At 39.9% G+C, this 17,500-nt stretch overlaps 1 protein-coding gene and 1 long non-coding RNA gene across 37 annotated transcripts in view; one reads left to right on the forward strand and one right to left on the reverse strand.

Moving 5' to 3' along the window:
* The window catches only part of LOC141521529 (uncharacterized), a 179,679-nt gene extending 169,001 nt beyond the window's left edge, over positions 1-10,678 (reverse strand). For 20 of the 32 annotated variants that reach the window (XR_012477988.1, XR_012477992.1, XR_012477990.1 and 17 more), the window contains exon 1: positions 9,698-10,675. This is a non-coding gene — a long non-coding RNA (uncharacterized LOC141521529). Of the gene's footprint in view, positions 1-9,697 lie in introns of all 32 variants that reach the window. The other 12 variants (XR_012477995.1, XR_012477983.1, XR_012477986.1 and 9 more) reach the window with 7 other exon arrangements.
* Positions 8,553-17,500, forward strand: part of NR2F2 (nuclear receptor subfamily 2 group F member 2) — a 12,533-nt gene continuing 3,585 nt past the window's right edge. The window contains exons 1-3 of one of the 5 annotated variants that reach the window (XM_074234169.1): positions 8,553-9,129; positions 14,043-14,354; positions 16,975-17,500. The exon at positions 16,975-17,500 is cut by the window's right edge and continues 2 nt beyond it. In XM_074234169.1, coding sequence (XP_074090270.1) covers positions 9,087-9,129; positions 14,043-14,354; positions 16,975-17,500 — 881 coding nt within the window. In that variant the 5' untranslated portion in view covers positions 8,553-9,086. The other 4 variants (XM_074234170.1, XM_074234167.1, XM_074234168.1 and 1 more) reach the window with 4 other exon arrangements.

Here is a 17,500-nt window from a genome sequence, read left to right on the forward strand (position 1 = left end):
ATTTTCCTTAAACTCAATTTAATTTTTTCCCATTTTTCTTAATCACTTTCTCATTTAAATCAATCCCTTTAATATGTTATGTGGAAATATAATTTACTATTAGACTTTCCTTAACACATTAATCCTTTCATAGCCTCACAAAGATTAGAGATAGAAAGGTTGCTAAATCACCACCCCCTGCCAGCTATATTTATAATTAATGGAGAACATTTTTTTAAAAAATACCTGGTTGAGTTTCACATGCCTTAGAAAAGATCTTTATTTTAATCTATTAAATATTCACATTGAAATGCTTTCTGTTATGAGGGTGTTATAATAAAAACCTTTAATGAAGAAGTTATACTATAAAAGTCTCTGTTTTCAATATTGTCCTAAGATATGTTTCATATTTTATTCTTTGTAACTAATAAATACCTTACTTTGGTAGTAAGAGATCAACTATTGCCTGAATTAACTCATAAAATCATGGAAATTAATATAATTTGCTATTTTAATAATGTATTTCTGTGAACAAAGCAATATACATCTCTAAAAGTGAGTATATATACATATATGTATACACACATATTCATTCAATCACTCTGTTAGCAACAGACAGTTTGAGGAAAAAACTTCAGACACTTTAGTGCCCAAGGCAAAGGGGGTTAAGGCTACCTAATATGAACCATACCGAACATCTGCCCTATTTTAATTTGGAGAGGACAGGATTTCTTCTATTTTATTAAGAAAGCTTTATGTAGTACAGTAACTTCAGAATATACATTACAACCATTTTTTCCCCTCTGTATTTAGATTTTACTTGTTCTCTAAGAAATCAGGTGAAAAATAATCACAGAAACTGACTGGATTTTTTAAATACATAAGCAGCAAAAACAGATTAAAGATATTTCTAGGGGCAGACTATCTAAGGATCTTAAATGAAATATTCATTTAAAGTCATTCCAATTGAAAGTGATTTCACAGAATACACAAAATCTGCATCAAAGTACCTCAGTTTCTGAGCATTAACCTGCACTAGCTAATATGTCCGGGTTCCTTGAATGGGTTTGTTTTTCATTCATATATATTTTAAATAAAAACACTGAATTCAAAAGACCATTGATCAGTTAAAATCACTGTAAAAGAGAAATAGTGACTGAACACAGTTCACCACAGAATAAAAAAAAAACCTTAACATGCATAAATTTTTTCTGAGTTCTCCACAAATATTTTGAATACAGTGAAATGTCATGTAGAAATGAACATTTCCCAATAAAACATTAGAAATAAAATTCTACATACCTATTTTCCATTAGCATATAAACTAGAATAAAATAGCCTGGTCTAAATTTTTTTTAACTTACTCTTCTTGACTTGTGATATAATGTGATCTTGTCAAGAATTACTATCCATACTATTTTTCACTTAAGTGAATATTCTCTCTTCTTAATGTTTTCAGTTTAGCTTTAACTAGTTTAAGTGATATAATCTCATCCAATTTACCTCAGCCAAACTTCAAGGATCCTTCTGGATAAGACTGGTTAATTTCTTACAAATTGCAATAGATTGATGAGAAAAGTACCATTCTTAACCATTTAAAAAATATCTTTAAAAACTGTCTAAAGTTTGTTAAAATATAATATGTTTAAGCTGTAAAGCTAATAATTTCAAAGGACAGGGGTTTATATGTTATTTGAAGCACTCCATCCTAATTCATCAAAAGAAAATCATCTAAGATTTAACAAAACAACAGCATCATGCAGCCTCATTTCAGGGAAATGGGGGGGGGCATAATTAGATATGTAACTGATTAAAACATTCTTCATCCACATAGTGTTTCTCCTGTTATGGCTGTGAATCTATATTTGTCTGTGTATCTATCTGAGCCTCTTATATGCTTTATGCTTATATATGCATCTGTATTTGTAAAAAGTCTCCAGTGTGTAGAGGCCATAATAGGAAAGAAAATTCTTCCTTAAGTGATTTTTAGCAGCCGAAATTTACTTTGAATTTTTTAATAAGTGAAATTAATTCAGATCAATTCTCTTTGTTGTTTTTGTTTAATACATTGGCATTCAACCAATTAGCAATATTATTTTATCTGGTTAGTTGTGTCATAAACCATTTCATTTTTAAGTACCAGGCACTTGATTAATGATTAATGATTTTTTAGACGTGCTACAAAAAGATGTCTTTATAAAGACTTCATTATTAACATCTTGAAAAAGGAGGAAAATATTTGTTATCAATGCTCAAATAATATTTCATTTAAATTCTCCTCAGCAGAAATTGATGTCAAGGTGTTTTCTTTTTATTAAGAAGAGTACCTGGAAATTTTAATGTTATAAAACATTGATTGTAAAAAATCAGATTTTGTTCCGTGTTCAGGTAGTCACTTAATGCCAGCCTTCTCAATAGACTGGGTTATTAACCTTCTGTAATTCATTAGAAAATATAATGCAAAAAAGCTTTTTAAAATAAATACTACTCAGAAAATATAATTTACCTGTTAGACTATCTCACATAAGAAAATTAGTATTTTATTTTTATAAGGTGCTTTCACAAAAATTGTACAAGGAATATTTTTATCAATAATCAAGTGATTAAATTTGCAGTTCAGTCCAAACAAAAAAAATGTTTCTGAGGATATCATTCTAAAATATTTTCACATTCCCTCATTATTGATTTATGAATACATATATGAATACTTTTATGCAAGCATATAGAAAATAATATGTAAAGAATTAATGTGCTAATATTACTCAAAAAAACTTTTCCACATGATATGTGTGTATAAAAATAGATGTTTTTATCTTTGTGAATATGGACTTGTATATATTCATGTAAGTATGGTATAAATTCCTATTATATCACCAGGCTTGATGTCAGTATATTTTATACTCATATTCAGAATTTATGGCTATAATTTGACTATTGACAAAATGCTAAATTAGCCTTACTTAAAAAGAGAGGGTAAATGTGTCTTGCTTTTCAACTAGCTCTCTCCAACAAGTATCAAACTTTCTGTTACATCCATTTTGGAAAGATGAAAAACATTGAATCTATCATTCAGTTAAAGAAAATGAAATATTTTACTGATTAATATTTTCTGATCTCTAAAATGCATTTCATGTATTTTTAAAACATGTAGTTTCATGAAAATCTATATTCATACTTGGGGGGAGCAGGAGAGTGGAGCAGAGAACTAAAAAAATTTTTGCAACTGGACTGAGTTCATTTCTGCTTGCTGACCTCTACTTCCCTTTTCAACAGTCTCTTTTTGTAGATTAGTATGGTTAACCTTAGCTCTGTCTTGGACTAGAAAGGGTTAATGAGACCAAGCTCCTTACAACCTCAAGGTCAGAGTCTTCCTATCTCCAATCTAAGGAATTAGGTAAAGAGGTTATACGATTATGCTGAAAGGAGTTATAGGCACTCATTGCCTCACACCTGAACATATTGCTCTAATCTAACTAGGATGGGGGGGGGGGGGAGAAGGGAAACTCTAGCTATGGAAAACTGTTAATTGGATCTGTACCTATCCTTCCTGTTGCTCTGATGATCCAACCAGGAAAGTCTGCATTGGTTCTTCTAGGCTTAATTTTAAAAATCAACCAATGAAACATTAAAAATAAAAGAAAGTAAAATTAAAAACATCCATAATAATATCTTTAGAGGAGGGGAAAAAACAGAATGGAGGAGGGTTCAAAGGGGAAAAATGAAAAGGCAATTCTCTCCTCCTCTTTTTTTACTCCCCTCCTCTTTTTTTTACTCCCATCCCCCTTTCTCCAGAAATTAGTGGCCAGTTGATTATTTGCAGCTGTTTCTAACTTCAAGGTTTGTTTACAGTAGCCACACTAGCACTTAGAGAAGTGAAAAGCCATTTTCACATCAGTCCTGCTGCTTTCTTTTTCGGATAAGGGTTTTTCTCTCCTTACCAGAAATAACACTCAGGAAGCTTTGCTAAGTTCAGCGAGCAAGTCTTTTCCTTAAAAGTTGCTGCGCCTCCATCAATTTGCCCTCTCTGCATCTCAGTCTTGTGGCAAGAAAAGGGTTTTCATCACTAGGATTTAGGTTAATTACCCAAACCTGATTTCCTGCCCTGTGGACTGGCCCGGGCTTCGCTGCCTGCTGCCATGTCGCTATTTAGAATCAGAGTGCTAGTCCCTGACTTACGCGATTTCCCCTCCAACCCTCCCAACACCTGGAGACCGAGAGGGTATTCTGCTTTGATCCCACCCAGAGGAGTTCCCTCACTCTCAGTCTGCTACTGCGATTGAAGACTCCCGAAGGGAGAGAGTCACAGCGGGGCAGGGGCGCTTGTTCATATTAAGAAATATTGGCTGAGCTGTCATTGGAAATGGGGGGGGGGGGGACCTAGGAAAAGAAGGCAAGGTTGAAGGGGAGGACTTTATCAATAAGAAAGGTGCCAAAGATTTGGGTCTGCTGGTTGCAGTGGAGAAGAGTTGGTGTGCCCTTTTAGTCGAATTTCAGGGTGGGAGGATGCTATACCTGTTTTATGAGACCTATTTGTTTTGTGGGATGGTGTGGGGACAGATTGACTTCTCGGTTGCTTATTTAAAACAAACAAAAAAAAATAAGGCGTATCTTAGCTTCTGTTGTTTGTGTCAATGTCGAGTCATTGGCAGATTAGTTTTAAAATGTCCCAGGCGTTTCTTCCAAAACTTTGTGACCATTTTACACCTCCACCTCCCATTACAATGTTTCCAGACCCTTTGGTAAAACCCTAGCTTTTATGAGGCTTCTCTCCTTAACCTAACCACTCTCTGCCTTTCTGATGCCTTTACATCTCTACGTCCATAACTAATTCATAGTTGGCGACAGATTTTAGGATTCTCCTTTCGACCGTCTTCCTAGCCTTCTTTTTGGAAGAGGGAAAAGAGAGGCTAATAATATTTTTCCTTGGCCGGGGGGAAGAAGTGGGTGAAAGAGTTCCTCCTCTCCCTTTCTTGATTTCCCCCCTTCTTGGTATAGCCAAATCCATGAAACTCCCTGCCCCTTTGTCACTATGGGGGTTTCTAATCACTTCATATCGATTTTCTAACTCTTTTCATCCCGTTGAAGACACATCTTAAAACACTCCAGCCCAGAGTGTGCTCTTTGCTTTATACACACTAATAAAATGATTTACCCTTCTCTCTGCGCTCTCCTCACAGGAGAAAATCGTTCAAGTCCCGGCTATTTGTGTGTGATCAGTAAATATTTAGTGTGGTGACATCTTCAGCTCCTCTCCTGATCAATACCCAGCCCAACAGGAGGTTCCCATTGTCCAGGAGGAGACTTGCTGAGCTCTGTTTAGATGAGTTCTTCTCTTCCTCTTCTGGGCTCTGATTTATGTTCGAATGGATCCAGCAAAGGGAAGAACTTGCTTTTAAAAATGTCTTTTAAACCTTTTTCTTTTTGACATTAAGCCACCTATGCAAGGGCTGAATTATTCTATGAGCAGGGAGGAAGGACTCAAGCTCTCCTCCCTGCTGCCTTTTTCCCTTTCCTTTCTCTGATCTTCTAACACGTTCAAAGCCTGAGTGTAAAATGGATATCTTCGGAACCACCTTTCAAAATCGTTAATTTCCTTTTTTTGTAAGAACCATCTCCTCCGTTCCCCCCCCCCCCCTCTTTATCTAATTCTTCTGTTGGGAATCAAGAAAGAAGGAAGGAGAGAGGAAGAGAGGTGAGAGATCCCAGAGGTCCAAGAATACAGTCCAGGGACTCTTCAGCTTTGAATAACTACTCTTCCAAACCCTTACTTTTACCACTAACCTTTCTGTCCCACTTCTCCTATCCCCAGTAAACATCTCCTGAATAAGTGACAGGATAGAAGAGGGGTAGGGGTTTTAATTTCTAATTCAGGGATCATTTCCATCCTCAGCAGAGAAGCTAAGGCTCACTCCAAGGTATTCCATCCATCAACACTTTTTTCTAAGTAATGGGAAAACAAGGCTGGTAGATGAAAAAAAGACTACATTAACTCCCCCCCCCCATTTTCCTCCTCTCCTCATCTTACTTAACCTACTTCAAAGTCCTCAGCCCCCCTTCCCCCCGAAAAAAAAAAAAAGATCGTCCTTCCAAGGAAGACACTGTTGGACAATTGAGTCCAGTTGCTCCCCCACTCCCAAAACCGCCCCCAGGTCCTCAGCCTCTTCGAAAATAGTGCACCAGGACTATGACCTCTCCAGCGATCTTCAGGGACATTCCAACCATGACCAGTAAATGGTCTGAGCTGTGATTCTCAAAGGAAATGAATCGCTATCTATGAATCTCAGAGTCTGGAGATACAGAAAAGGGGTAGGAAGGGACAAGACTCTGAAAGGCTGAAATGCCTCCACCAATCTCTCCACCTGTTAGCTGGAAGGACAAGAGGCTTAGCCTTAGTATAGCACTTTCATTCACTCTCTGCAGATCTATAAATAAATAAATAAAAGGAGACTAAGGGGAAGTGGAAAGGTGTGACAGTCTTCAAGGGGTAAGACTTACCCCATCCACAATCCCACCTTTTGTTCTAGAAATGTTTTCTAAAGCGCTCTTATCTCAAGAATATATCTTTATACTAATGCATACTTAATTGGTCTGTCTTGACTGTCCATATAAAACAATTTAATTAGGGTGCTTTCTTGCTTTGGAGAAAAAAAAAATCTGCCCAGCGTTTATTGTATTTAGCACCAATACAGGCAGAAAATGTCGCACAAGTTTTTGGTTGAAAGAGCACCTCTGTGTCCATTGAAGGGCGTTGATCCGAAAAGACAGAAAGGACAAGTAAAATCGATTTGAAGCGACCCTCTCTGTCCCTTTCACACCATTCAGAAACTCCATTCCTTCTAAGACAAAGACCAGCGCCTTGGGAATTCTCAGGAAAAAGAAGAATCCAGTCCCACAACCATAGAACACTTTAAAAAAATCCTTAATATTGCTCTTATTAAAAATTTAAAAAACTCTCCATTGTGTTTTGTGACCACTACCCTCCACTCCCAGCTGCCCCCCCCCCCCCGACTTATAATATAACCCTTCCCTTCTTAATCACTGGGACATTTTGATTATTAAGACTGCAGTCCTGCTTTCCAACTTGGTCATTCGCAGGCTTTTAGAGTTAGGGTAGTGCTCTCACCTTTGACCCCGGAGATCAGAGTGGCAGCTATCACTACAAGATGGGCCAAAGTTTAAAAAAAAACCCGGAGGGAATTTAGCTGGCTTTTGCGAGGTTTGCCACTTTACCTCCCCCCCCCCATTTTGAAATGGTGGAGATCTAAAGCTCCCCAAGTTTCCTTCACTGTGCCACAGTGAGTTCCATAGTGAAACTTATCTAGCTAAGCTCTAGGACTACGTTATTCCATAGAATGACCGACTTAGTAGACCTGGATGGGAAAGCGATGCTCAGCTTCAGGGCAGGAACCTTATGGAGATGATTGGGGGAGGGAGGGGGAGCAGGAGAAAGCAGGGGATGACATCATTTAGACCTGAACTGTAACCTCAATGCTTGTCATCACACCTTCATAATTCTCCCCCGACCTCTTGGGGGCAAAGGGGGAGGGGCAGAGGTGTGGCTGGAAGTAATGGGGGGAGGGATAAGAGTGGGAGTGGGAGTGGGAAGACCCGAGAGTTACAGAAGTGTACTCCATTGGAAATAGTTCAACACCTTTCAGAAACCCCCACCGCCCATCCGTTTCGTATACTGATTATGCAAACCACAAAGAAAACTTTTATAGACCATATTTATGGTATTAATGAATAGTTTAAAAAAAGATTTACACTTCTTATGATCAATATTCTGAGTTATTTTCCTCAAAGTATATAATTACAGTGTCTTCATAGTTTTCATCATTGTTTGAGGTGGCAAAACCATTTGTAATTTTCATTAGCCAGTAAACATGTAATTAACATTCAGCACTGTGTTTAACTTAATTCCTGTTTAAGACAAGGACAAGAAACAGTGGAGGAACGTTTGTTCCATTTGTCAAGTCTGACATACATCTTACCATAACAGTTTCCTAAAATAAAAGATCCATGTTTCACCATTATTCTTCTCTTAAAACAAAACAAAAAAAAATCCATTAGTTAAAACTGTATTAGACTGCCAAACGCAATATATTTAGTCTGAATTTTCTTGATCTACTTGCATTAGTGGTTCTATATCAGGGTTTTTTTGGAGGGAGGGGATGATAGGATTATTGAGTGTTCATTTTGTGGATATGGAATGGACATCCTATGTCTCAAATTCATCATCAAAAAATAAATATTTCCTATTTTGTGAAGTTATAAAATGGAGGCAGGGAGAAATTTTATCCAAAGGGGGGGGGGCGAATCTCTTTGGGGGCTTGAGTTAAGAGCAGAAATGAATGTTCAAACGGATTCCTCTGAAAAAATGTTGACCCCCATTTAAAGTTCTATCTTTGATCGAGGGAGAGGGGGATCTGCCACTCTGCTGTGATGTGTTCTCCCCCCCCCCGTTTTTTTTCCAACTTGCTTTAGGATTAGGCTACATCCCTCCCGACCCCAAACAGTGTAATTTTGCTGTGCCTGTGTTCATCTTTCTTTGCAATATCGACTATAGTTGTTTGTGCTTTTCTGCTGAGGCTCGAAATCATTTCATACATCCTACGACTAAACTCATTAAGTTGGGAGATTTTTTCAATTGGACGGGTGTTTTTAAAGTCTCGTCTTTCCAGCCCCAAACAAGGTGTAGCAACGTACTCTTCCTTCTAAGGAATGAGATGAGAGACAAGGATCACTCAAGGCATCTCCTACCTTGGGTTTGGGGGATTTTTCTTAAAGGCGAGGCGTGCATTCCTCAGCAGCTATGTACAAAGCTCCCTGAAACCTTGTCTGTGTAAAGTTAGTGTTCAGTATTTTCCAAGGCTGAAAGCTAATAATACATGGAAAGCACTTCCCTTAGGTTGAAGATCTTTTCTTTCACCTTTCCTCTTTTTCCCTGAAGGCTTATAGCCTACTTTTTATCAGTTTGCACAATCGCTTAGATAAATACCAAGAAGGAGATTCTCTTTAATTACCAAAGACACATCTTTTCAGGGGGCAAACAAAGCGTTTATTTCACCTGCCAAACTAAAGGAGAGTTATTCCAGTTTAGAAGGAAGATGCAAGCGGTTTGGGACCTTGAACAAGGCAAATATGGTTTTGGTATGTTTACTTATAGTTTCTTCTTCTTTTTTTTTACTTTCTTATTGTACTGTGTGTGATTTTATATTACTTCGTGCTTTTAAAATAACCTGTTTGCTAATATGTATGATATGGCTTTTAATGGGTTTGAGGGCATTGGGGAGGGAGAAGGGAAGTAAATCCAGTGCATTGCATTGCTATATTTTATTACATGTCTTTAGGTGGGGTTGGGGGGGGGGGGGGAGGTGGACAGTATTGCAAAGCTGCCAAAATATGATTGAGTCTAATAGTAACTATTGTGTTGTATAAACTCATTTTCTACAATAATGCAAAAATAAGAGTCAGCCCACTAAGCTTGTATTTCCAGACATCAGATTATTCGGTTTATATAGCAAACGACGTTCCATGCTTGAACTAAGTACCAAAATTTACTGTTACATTTTAAACTGCACTTAATTTTGCAACCTTGTGCAACTGACAGTAATATTAGAAAAAGTCAAGCCTGGCAGGGTGTTATCCGCAACGCCAGCTCGAAAGGAAAGCTTTCTCTTCAAGCTAGTAGTACAATTGCAAGAAGAAGGGTACTCACCATCGGGAGGTGTGGTGAAGTTTGCTTGCAGCTTTAAAGCAAATATTTATCTTTTTGCTCTTTATTGCAACCGCGCGGATCTGACTTAAGAAGCAATGTTCTGCTCTGACCAAAACATTCAAGGAACGGTTCCTCATTTTAAAAAGAGAGAGGGAGAGGGAGAGGGAGAGAGAGAGAGAGAGAGAGAGAGAGAGAGAGAGAGAGAGAGAGAGGATAGAGGAGAGAGGGGAGAGAAAAGAGAGAGAAGAGGGAGAGGAGAGGAGAGGAGAGGAGAGGAGAGAGAGAGAGAGAGAGAGAGAGAGAGAGAGAGAGAGAGAGAGAGAGAGAGAGAGAGAGAGAGAGAGAGAGAGAGAAGGGAGTGGGGGTGGGAGTCATACAAACCAATCCAAAAAAAAATACCTATTCAGCACTGGCGTGGTGAACACCGAGGTTAAAATCGTATGGTCCAGTTCAGCAATGCTCAAGCCAATTAATTTTAAATCCTTAAGAATTAATCAGATTAAAACGTACAGAAGTTTCATTCTCGTAAGCAAACGTGAGCCAAAAGTCGTTTCCCTTTAAGAGATCCTTTTCTTTTAAAGTTGAATTTTAGGCAGATAAGAGCCTTACACTAGGGGGCAGACAGATACTGTACTTGCTCCAATCTTAAGCAATTTTTTCCCTCACAGCATATGCTCTGATTTAGCACTGTAAATTTTTCAGAGGACCCAACTCTGACAGCCCCTGGTGATTTTCAAAGTACCACAAGCCAGTGGTTAAAAATTGCATTGACTTGGAAGTTCAGAGGGACACAATAGGAGCCACTTTCCCTATTCATGGTGCTTCAGTGTGGTGGAAGAGAAAAACACACACATCCTATATTCAGGGAGAAGAGGAATTCAATGAATTCTGTTAGACGTAACTGGTTTCCACTGAGTTCAGAGTGAAACTCGGTATTTGTTCGATGTTGTCTTCGTATTGCGATTTAATCTGCAAAGAATTACAGCACTGTTAGGCGACTTTCAACCAGGAAAATGCATTCCCTTTTTTTAGAATTACACAGATTTGTCCCAATTTTCTTTTACTTAAAGTTTACCATTTTTCTCATTAAAATAAATTTACATGTGCAATAAAAAAGGGTAAGGAGGGGTTTAAAAACAATAACAGTAACAAGGGTGTGACTTTCAAAATTTAGTTTTTGGAGATGTGTTTTCTCAGCTGAAGTACCTCTGATGAAGACGTTTCAAAATCCACCTCCCTCTTCTTTGACTTGGCTCCTCTCTTCTTTTTTTTTTGTTCAGTATAATTAGCTACAATTTGCAAACACATCTATCTATGTTCTAAAGAAATTCAAAACTTTTTGTAAAAAATAAATATTAAAATAGTATTGGTTTATAAAATGTATGTAAGCTGTATCCTGTGATGAACAAATAGTTAATAAGTGAGCTGGGATGGACAGTTCTTTATTTTAAGACTGAAGCAATCAGACTATATTTTTCAGTTTTCAAAATTTTCTAAATGAACTTAAAAGGCGATCGACCATCCAACCTGTTATTCCTGTGCATATTTTGAAAGGCTCATCGTTTTGTGAAGGTATCTGTAGTTGTGAGAAAAGAATTAAGGTCTCCTTGTAATCAATTACTCTGATCCTTTATTGAGTTGAAATGGGAATCCCCTTCATCTTTTCCCATCTAAACCACAGCCCTATTACATGTCTGAATTAGAAGTATTAGACAAAAGCTCCCCCTAATATTTCGAAATCTGTAGATACCATCAATGACTCTTGAAATTATAAAGGTTGTAAAAAAGTCAGTTTCCCTTGTCTCCTAATTTTGTTTCTTTCCCACCTACCGTGTCATTTTTTTAAGTGAAAGTTATATTGTTGCTCTAATCAATTGGAATTTCCCAGCTTGGCTTTGGCTGTGACCCTCCGCACCTCTCAGTATGGACAATCTCATTACCTACCAGGTTTATGATAGTTTACTGTCCACTGTAGAAGAGATTTTTTTTCCAACTTCCAAATGATCTGAGCACCTGGGACTTTAGTGTAATATATATGTTATAGCGGCAAGAGCGTATGGGTTAAGGAAAGACTCGAGAGACATAGAGAGGAAAAAAGGGGATTTTTAACAACTAACCTTCATGTTTATATAGCTCTACTTTTTACCTTTCTGTTATTCTGTCAGTATCTGTGTTAATAAGACATTTAATGCAAAGTGCACGGAGATTTAGGTTTCTGAATAGTGGAAGGATAGGAGGTGGATGGTATGGTGATGTAGAAAGGCTAGCCTAGACATCTCCAATCCCTGCGGCTGCCTTATAGAAAAAAAAATGTTTCTCTTTAACTTATTAATGAATTTATTTACATTATACATTCATCTCTCTTGGTACTCAATGTTTTTAACTGTTCACATTTTAAATTGTATATACCTGGTTGGCTTATCTATTTAGTGTTTCTCATGAGTAAAGAATCTGTGTTCTTAAGTCATAATCTTAACCTACACGTATGTAATAATCATGAACCATTGCCTCGTCGAAGGAAAACAAAAAAGTTATTAAATTGAAATATATTGCATTCTGGGGAAATCTTGTAAAATGCATTTTATCCTTTTTTTTTAACCGCTCACACTGTATACAGAAACAACTATGTTGAATTATGTTTGCACAACAGAACTGAAGCTTATGGTATATGCTTGAATTAAATTGCTTTTACTGAAATGAATACTCCTTTTCTTAATTTTGCTTGTGTGTGTACCCAGAAAGGTATGTGTGTGCTGAAACTATTTTCAATTCCACTTAGGATCTCTTGTTAGATGGTTTTAATGGTTATTTGAAGACTAAGGAGAAATCGAGAAACAATGACGTATTTAGTCAACTATTCTGTAATCTAGAAGCAGTTTCTCTGAAGTCTTTGTCCTTATGTATTGACAGATGTGTATGATACATGAATATTTCGGACATGTGTGTACAGGCATGTATACATATATTAGTGTGTATGAGGATAAAGTGGATGCGTTAGAAATCATACCTCACTCCATTCAATCAGAAAGACCTTCTCCCTCCAAAATAGACTATTTCCTATTTTCATTTACCATCTCTGCTTTACAGTTATTTAAAACAAGTGATAGTGGATAAAGGCCAGGAAAATGTATTTAAATTTTTATGATGATAGTAAAATGTAATTATTTGGGGGGGGATTAGCATCCTATACATATATATATATATATATATATACACTTTATTTGAACAATTAAAAGTTCATTCCACATACTTGTGAAACTATAAATTTAAAAAGATAAACAGAAAACTGAATATCATATTTTTTTAAAAAACACAACAAATAGAGTGACTGATTAAAGGCATATATGAGAAGTCTGGTCAGTCACCTGGTGTAACCAACGTCATTTTCATTCCCTTCTTATCTAACTCCCTTCATCTACCCCCCCACCCCCATTCCCCGAACTTAGAAGAAAAAAATCCCAAGTAACTTTTTCCTCCCTGATACTCTCAACATAAAAATGTGAGAGCCTGGGGTTCTTTCTGAGATTGGTTTCGTGGCGTCTGTAAGTTGAGGGGGGGAAAGTCTTATTTGCAATGCTTCTCAAATAGCTTTTTTAGTACTATTTGGCATGCACGATTTTAGCTGTTTCTCTGTTCTTTGATAAAAATCTCCGATGCTAGCTTTGGTGGTGTAAGGAGGATTGCAAAAAGAGGGAGAAGGGGTGCAAAAAAAAATCCCTTTAGCCGGGCTTCTTCCTCCCCCTCTCCCATCGCCTTTCTTTCCCCCTGTCCTCTCCCCCGCCCCCCTCTGTTGCAAGCCGGAGGAGGAAAGGCTGAAGCGAGCTGCCTAGGCGTATCTCCCTTTAGGACCGGGCAGCTCTCTCTGGCAGCCATACCAGGCAGCACAAGGCTCATTTGGCCAATGAGGGGGAAGGGGCGGTCCGGGAGCTTTTGACCAGTCAAACACAGTCTGTTGCCTTATAAGGCGAGTGGTCGCCATGGTAACGTGTGCTAAGTTGCAGCAGTCGTGTCAAAGTTCACTATATAGAGAGCTCAGTGAGCTGATCGCAGAGAAACCACTTCTGCCAGCCCCGGCGCCTATAAATCGCATTCACTCCCTAACCCCCCTTTTTAGCATATTTGATCACTTTGATTCTCTGTTCTTTTCTCTCCCCCCCTCCCTCCTTTTTTTTCCCCTCCCTCCCTGAGTTGCCTTCTCTGTGCTGTGTTGTGTGGCTTTTTTTTTTTTTTTTTTTTTGCGCATGAAGGATGTTCTTCTAGGTTGTGATCTTCCCTCCTCTCTCTCTTTTATCATTATCCCCGCTGCTGCTGGAGAGTTGACTCTTTCCCTATGTGTCTGAACCAGCGGCGCTAGAACCACTCGCTAGAAGGAGCAAGGAGGAGGAGGAGGAGCGGCGGCGGCGGCGGCGGCGACGGCGGCGGCGGCGGCGGCAGCAACAACAAGCGAGCAGAGAAGCAGCAGGACGAGCGGCGGCGGCGGCGGCGGCGGCGGCGGGGCACCACGAGCGGCGGGACGAACCCAGCGCGCGGGAGCCGAAGCCAAAGCAAGAATCTGACCACTTTCATGGTTATAACCCTGGACTTGAAAAAAGCTCCGGCCAGACCGTCGGCCCCCAGCACCGAACGAAGTCTTGTAGTTGTGTCTTTTTTCGCCCCTGTGTGTGTAATCTTTAATCTTTTATTCATTCTTATTTTGATGGCTTTCCTGAATGGCTGACTGTGAGCTGCCCTGGACTTGGCCCCCAGACAGTCGCCTCTCCTCCTCCAACTCCTCTGCTACAGAATAGCTTTGAGAGAGAGTGAGTGAGTGAGAGTGAGAGAGTGAGAGAGAGAGAGTGAGAGAGAGAAAGCAAGCGCGAGAGAGAGAGATCTTTGAAGAGATTTTTTTTCTACTTCTGTCTTGAAGCCAGACAATCGACTTCCATCTCCCCCCTCCCCTCCCTCGCTCTCCACATTTTGCCGATATTTGCGCTCCCCTTCCCTCTCCCCTCCCTTCCTCCTTTTTTTAAAGCCCCCCGAAAACCGCCAAAGCCGATCTGAAAGCAAGAAAAGCAACAAACAAACTTTCCAAAAAAAACACACACCCAGACACACTCACACTCACAAACACACAAAAGAAAGAGAGAGAGAGAGAGAGAGAGAGAGAGAGAGAGAGAGAGAGAGAGAGAGAGAGAGAGACCAGAGAGCCCGAGAGAAAGAAAGGGGAACAGGAAGTTTGGAAACGGTGTCCGATAGATATGGCAATGGTAGTTGGTGCGTGGCGAGACCCCCAAGACGATGTACCAGGAAACCAGGGAACTCAACCTTCGCAAGCACCTCCAGTACAAGGACCACCAGCCGGGGCCCCTCACACCCCGCAAACTCCGGGCCAAGGGGGCCCCCCCAGCACTCCAGCCCAGACCAACCAGCCCAGCCAGCAGAGCCAAGCCGGGGACAAGCAGCAGCAACAACAACACATTGAGTGTGTGGTTTGTGGGGACAAATCTAGTGGCAAACATTATGGCCAGTTTACCTGCGAGGGTTGCAAGAGTTTCTTCAAGAGGAGTGTAAGGAGGAACCTGAGTTACACTTGTCGTGCCAACAGGAACTGTCCTATAGACCAGCACCACCGCAATCAGTGTCAGTACTGCCGCCTCAAAAAATGCCTCAAAGTTGGCATGAGACGGGAAGGTATTGGGATTTCATTTGTTTTCCAATTTACAGTTCACTGCCTTTTGTATTTTTTTTTAAATCGGTCTTTAAGTAATTAAACCGAGAGAGAGGAAAAAAACTCAAATGGAAAAAAAAACCTGCATGCTTTTTCCAGCATTCCTACTGATTTCTTCCCCCCCCCACCTTGTTTTGATTTTGTTTTCATTGATTGGAACTGAATTTTAATTCGACTCTGTAAAAGGGATATGATGGGGTGTTTTGTTTTGGGAATTTTTTTTTCAGTCTGGTTTACTTTTTTTTTCCTGTTGGCTTGTTTTCCTGCATGTTCAACATATATCCTTCCCTCCCCCCCATATAAAAAAACTAACCCGAGATTGTACTTTTGTACAAGAGGTTCAAATTACAATGACAATTTTATGTACTTCACTGTATTAATACAGTGTCTCTCATTTGATCCTCCGTGGATTAACATTCTGCTTTTTAAAAATATCTGTGTTTTCTTTTTCTTTCACTTTTGGAAGGAGAGAGAACGTGGTAGGATTGAAAAAAAAGGCCATTCGTGGCTGCTTTCGCTCTGGGCAAGTTGGGTCTTTGTGATATAAAATTAGACGAGAAATGTGAGCTCTAGTTTTCCAATGGCGTGCTTAGAGCCTGGGCGCTGTTATGTAGGTTAAGGGTTAGGGATCGCCTTGTTTTCTTTGTGTTTCTGCAAGAGTAACTAACCTTGTAATACGTTAAATAACAAATATAAATCAAAAACATTTTAGCTACACTCTCGCTCCCTCTCGCCTTCTCCGTGTCTGCCTCTCTCTGGCGAACCTTTCTAATCTCTCTCGTGTCTCGCTCGTTCGCTCCCTCCCTTCTCTGTTTCCCTCTCTTCCTCCTCTCTTTCTCTTTCTTTCTCTCTCTCTCTCTCTCTCTCTCTCTCTCTCTCTCTCTCTCTCTCTCTCTCTCTCTCTCCCCCTCCCTCTCTCCATGTAAATTTATTAACCAAAAGAGAAGCCCTCAATTCACTGATCAGCTGATAGACGTGGTTTTAAATAATAATGCATTTCTCTTGCAGTGGTCTGGTTGGGGTGTGTGTTTTTTGGAAGGATTATCCGAAAGTCAATAAAGGCCGTTTGGGGCGAGCACAGTGTATTTTGAAAGAACGTCTCCCCCTCCCCCTCAGCCCCTCCCGCTCTCCCCTCCCCCAATCAATAAGAAATATCAGATGTTTAGCTGTAAAGAAGAAAAATGCCCTCAGAATGACACATTCCTCTCATAAGAGAGAAAACACAAAAGCAGCCGGGTGTGTTTAGGAAGTGAACAGTCTGGGTTCTTACCCCAGCTCCAAGCAGGAGCCTTTTAGGCAAGTATACAACATTATGTAGCCTCTGTGTTGGTTTGACTTTAATCAGTCAGAAAGGAAGCAGATTCCCAGATCTCTCTCTCTCACGTGTTTGCAAGCAGAGAAATCTGTCTGGAAATAACAGGGTACTCTGATCTGACTTTTTAAGTGGTGGGGGTTGGGAGTGGAGCATACAATACAAAACAAACGCAACAAAAACTTACTCTTAAATCTTTTGAGATAACCCAACCAATTCAGGTATTAATTGCTGTAGTTTCTTCTTTATTCACTGCAGCCGTCCAAAGGGGAAGAATGCCACCCACACAGCCAACTCATGGTCAGTTCGCCTTGACAAATGGAGATCCACTTAACTGCCATTCCTACCTATCCGGATATATATCCCTGCTTCTCCGAGCTGAGCCCTACCCAACGTCCCGCTTTGGCAGCCAGTGCATGCAACCCAACAACATCATGGGTATTGAGAACATTTGTGAACTGGCAGCTCGGATGCTCTTCAGCGCAGTGGAGTGGGCCCGGAATATTCCCTTCTTCCCAGACCTGCAGATCACAGACCAGGTGGCCCTGCTCCGGCTGACCTGGAGTGAGTTGTTTGTGCTCAACGCTGCCCAGTGCTCCATGCCCCTCCACGTTGCTCCACTCCTGGCAGCGGCGGGCCTCCACGCCTCGCCAATGTCTGCTGACCGAGTGGTCGCCTTTATGGACCACATACGAATCTTCCAGGAGCAAGTGGAAAAACTGAAGGCATTACACGTTGATTCAGCAGAATACAGCTGTTTAAAGGCCATAGTCCTCTTCACCTC

The sequence above is a fragment of the Macrotis lagotis genome, chromosome 4, assembly GCF_037893015.1.
Source record: "Macrotis lagotis isolate mMagLag1 chromosome 4, bilby.v1.9.chrom.fasta, whole genome shotgun sequence".
NCBI classification, from domain to species: Eukaryota; Metazoa; Chordata; class Mammalia; order Peramelemorphia; family Peramelidae; genus Macrotis; species Macrotis lagotis.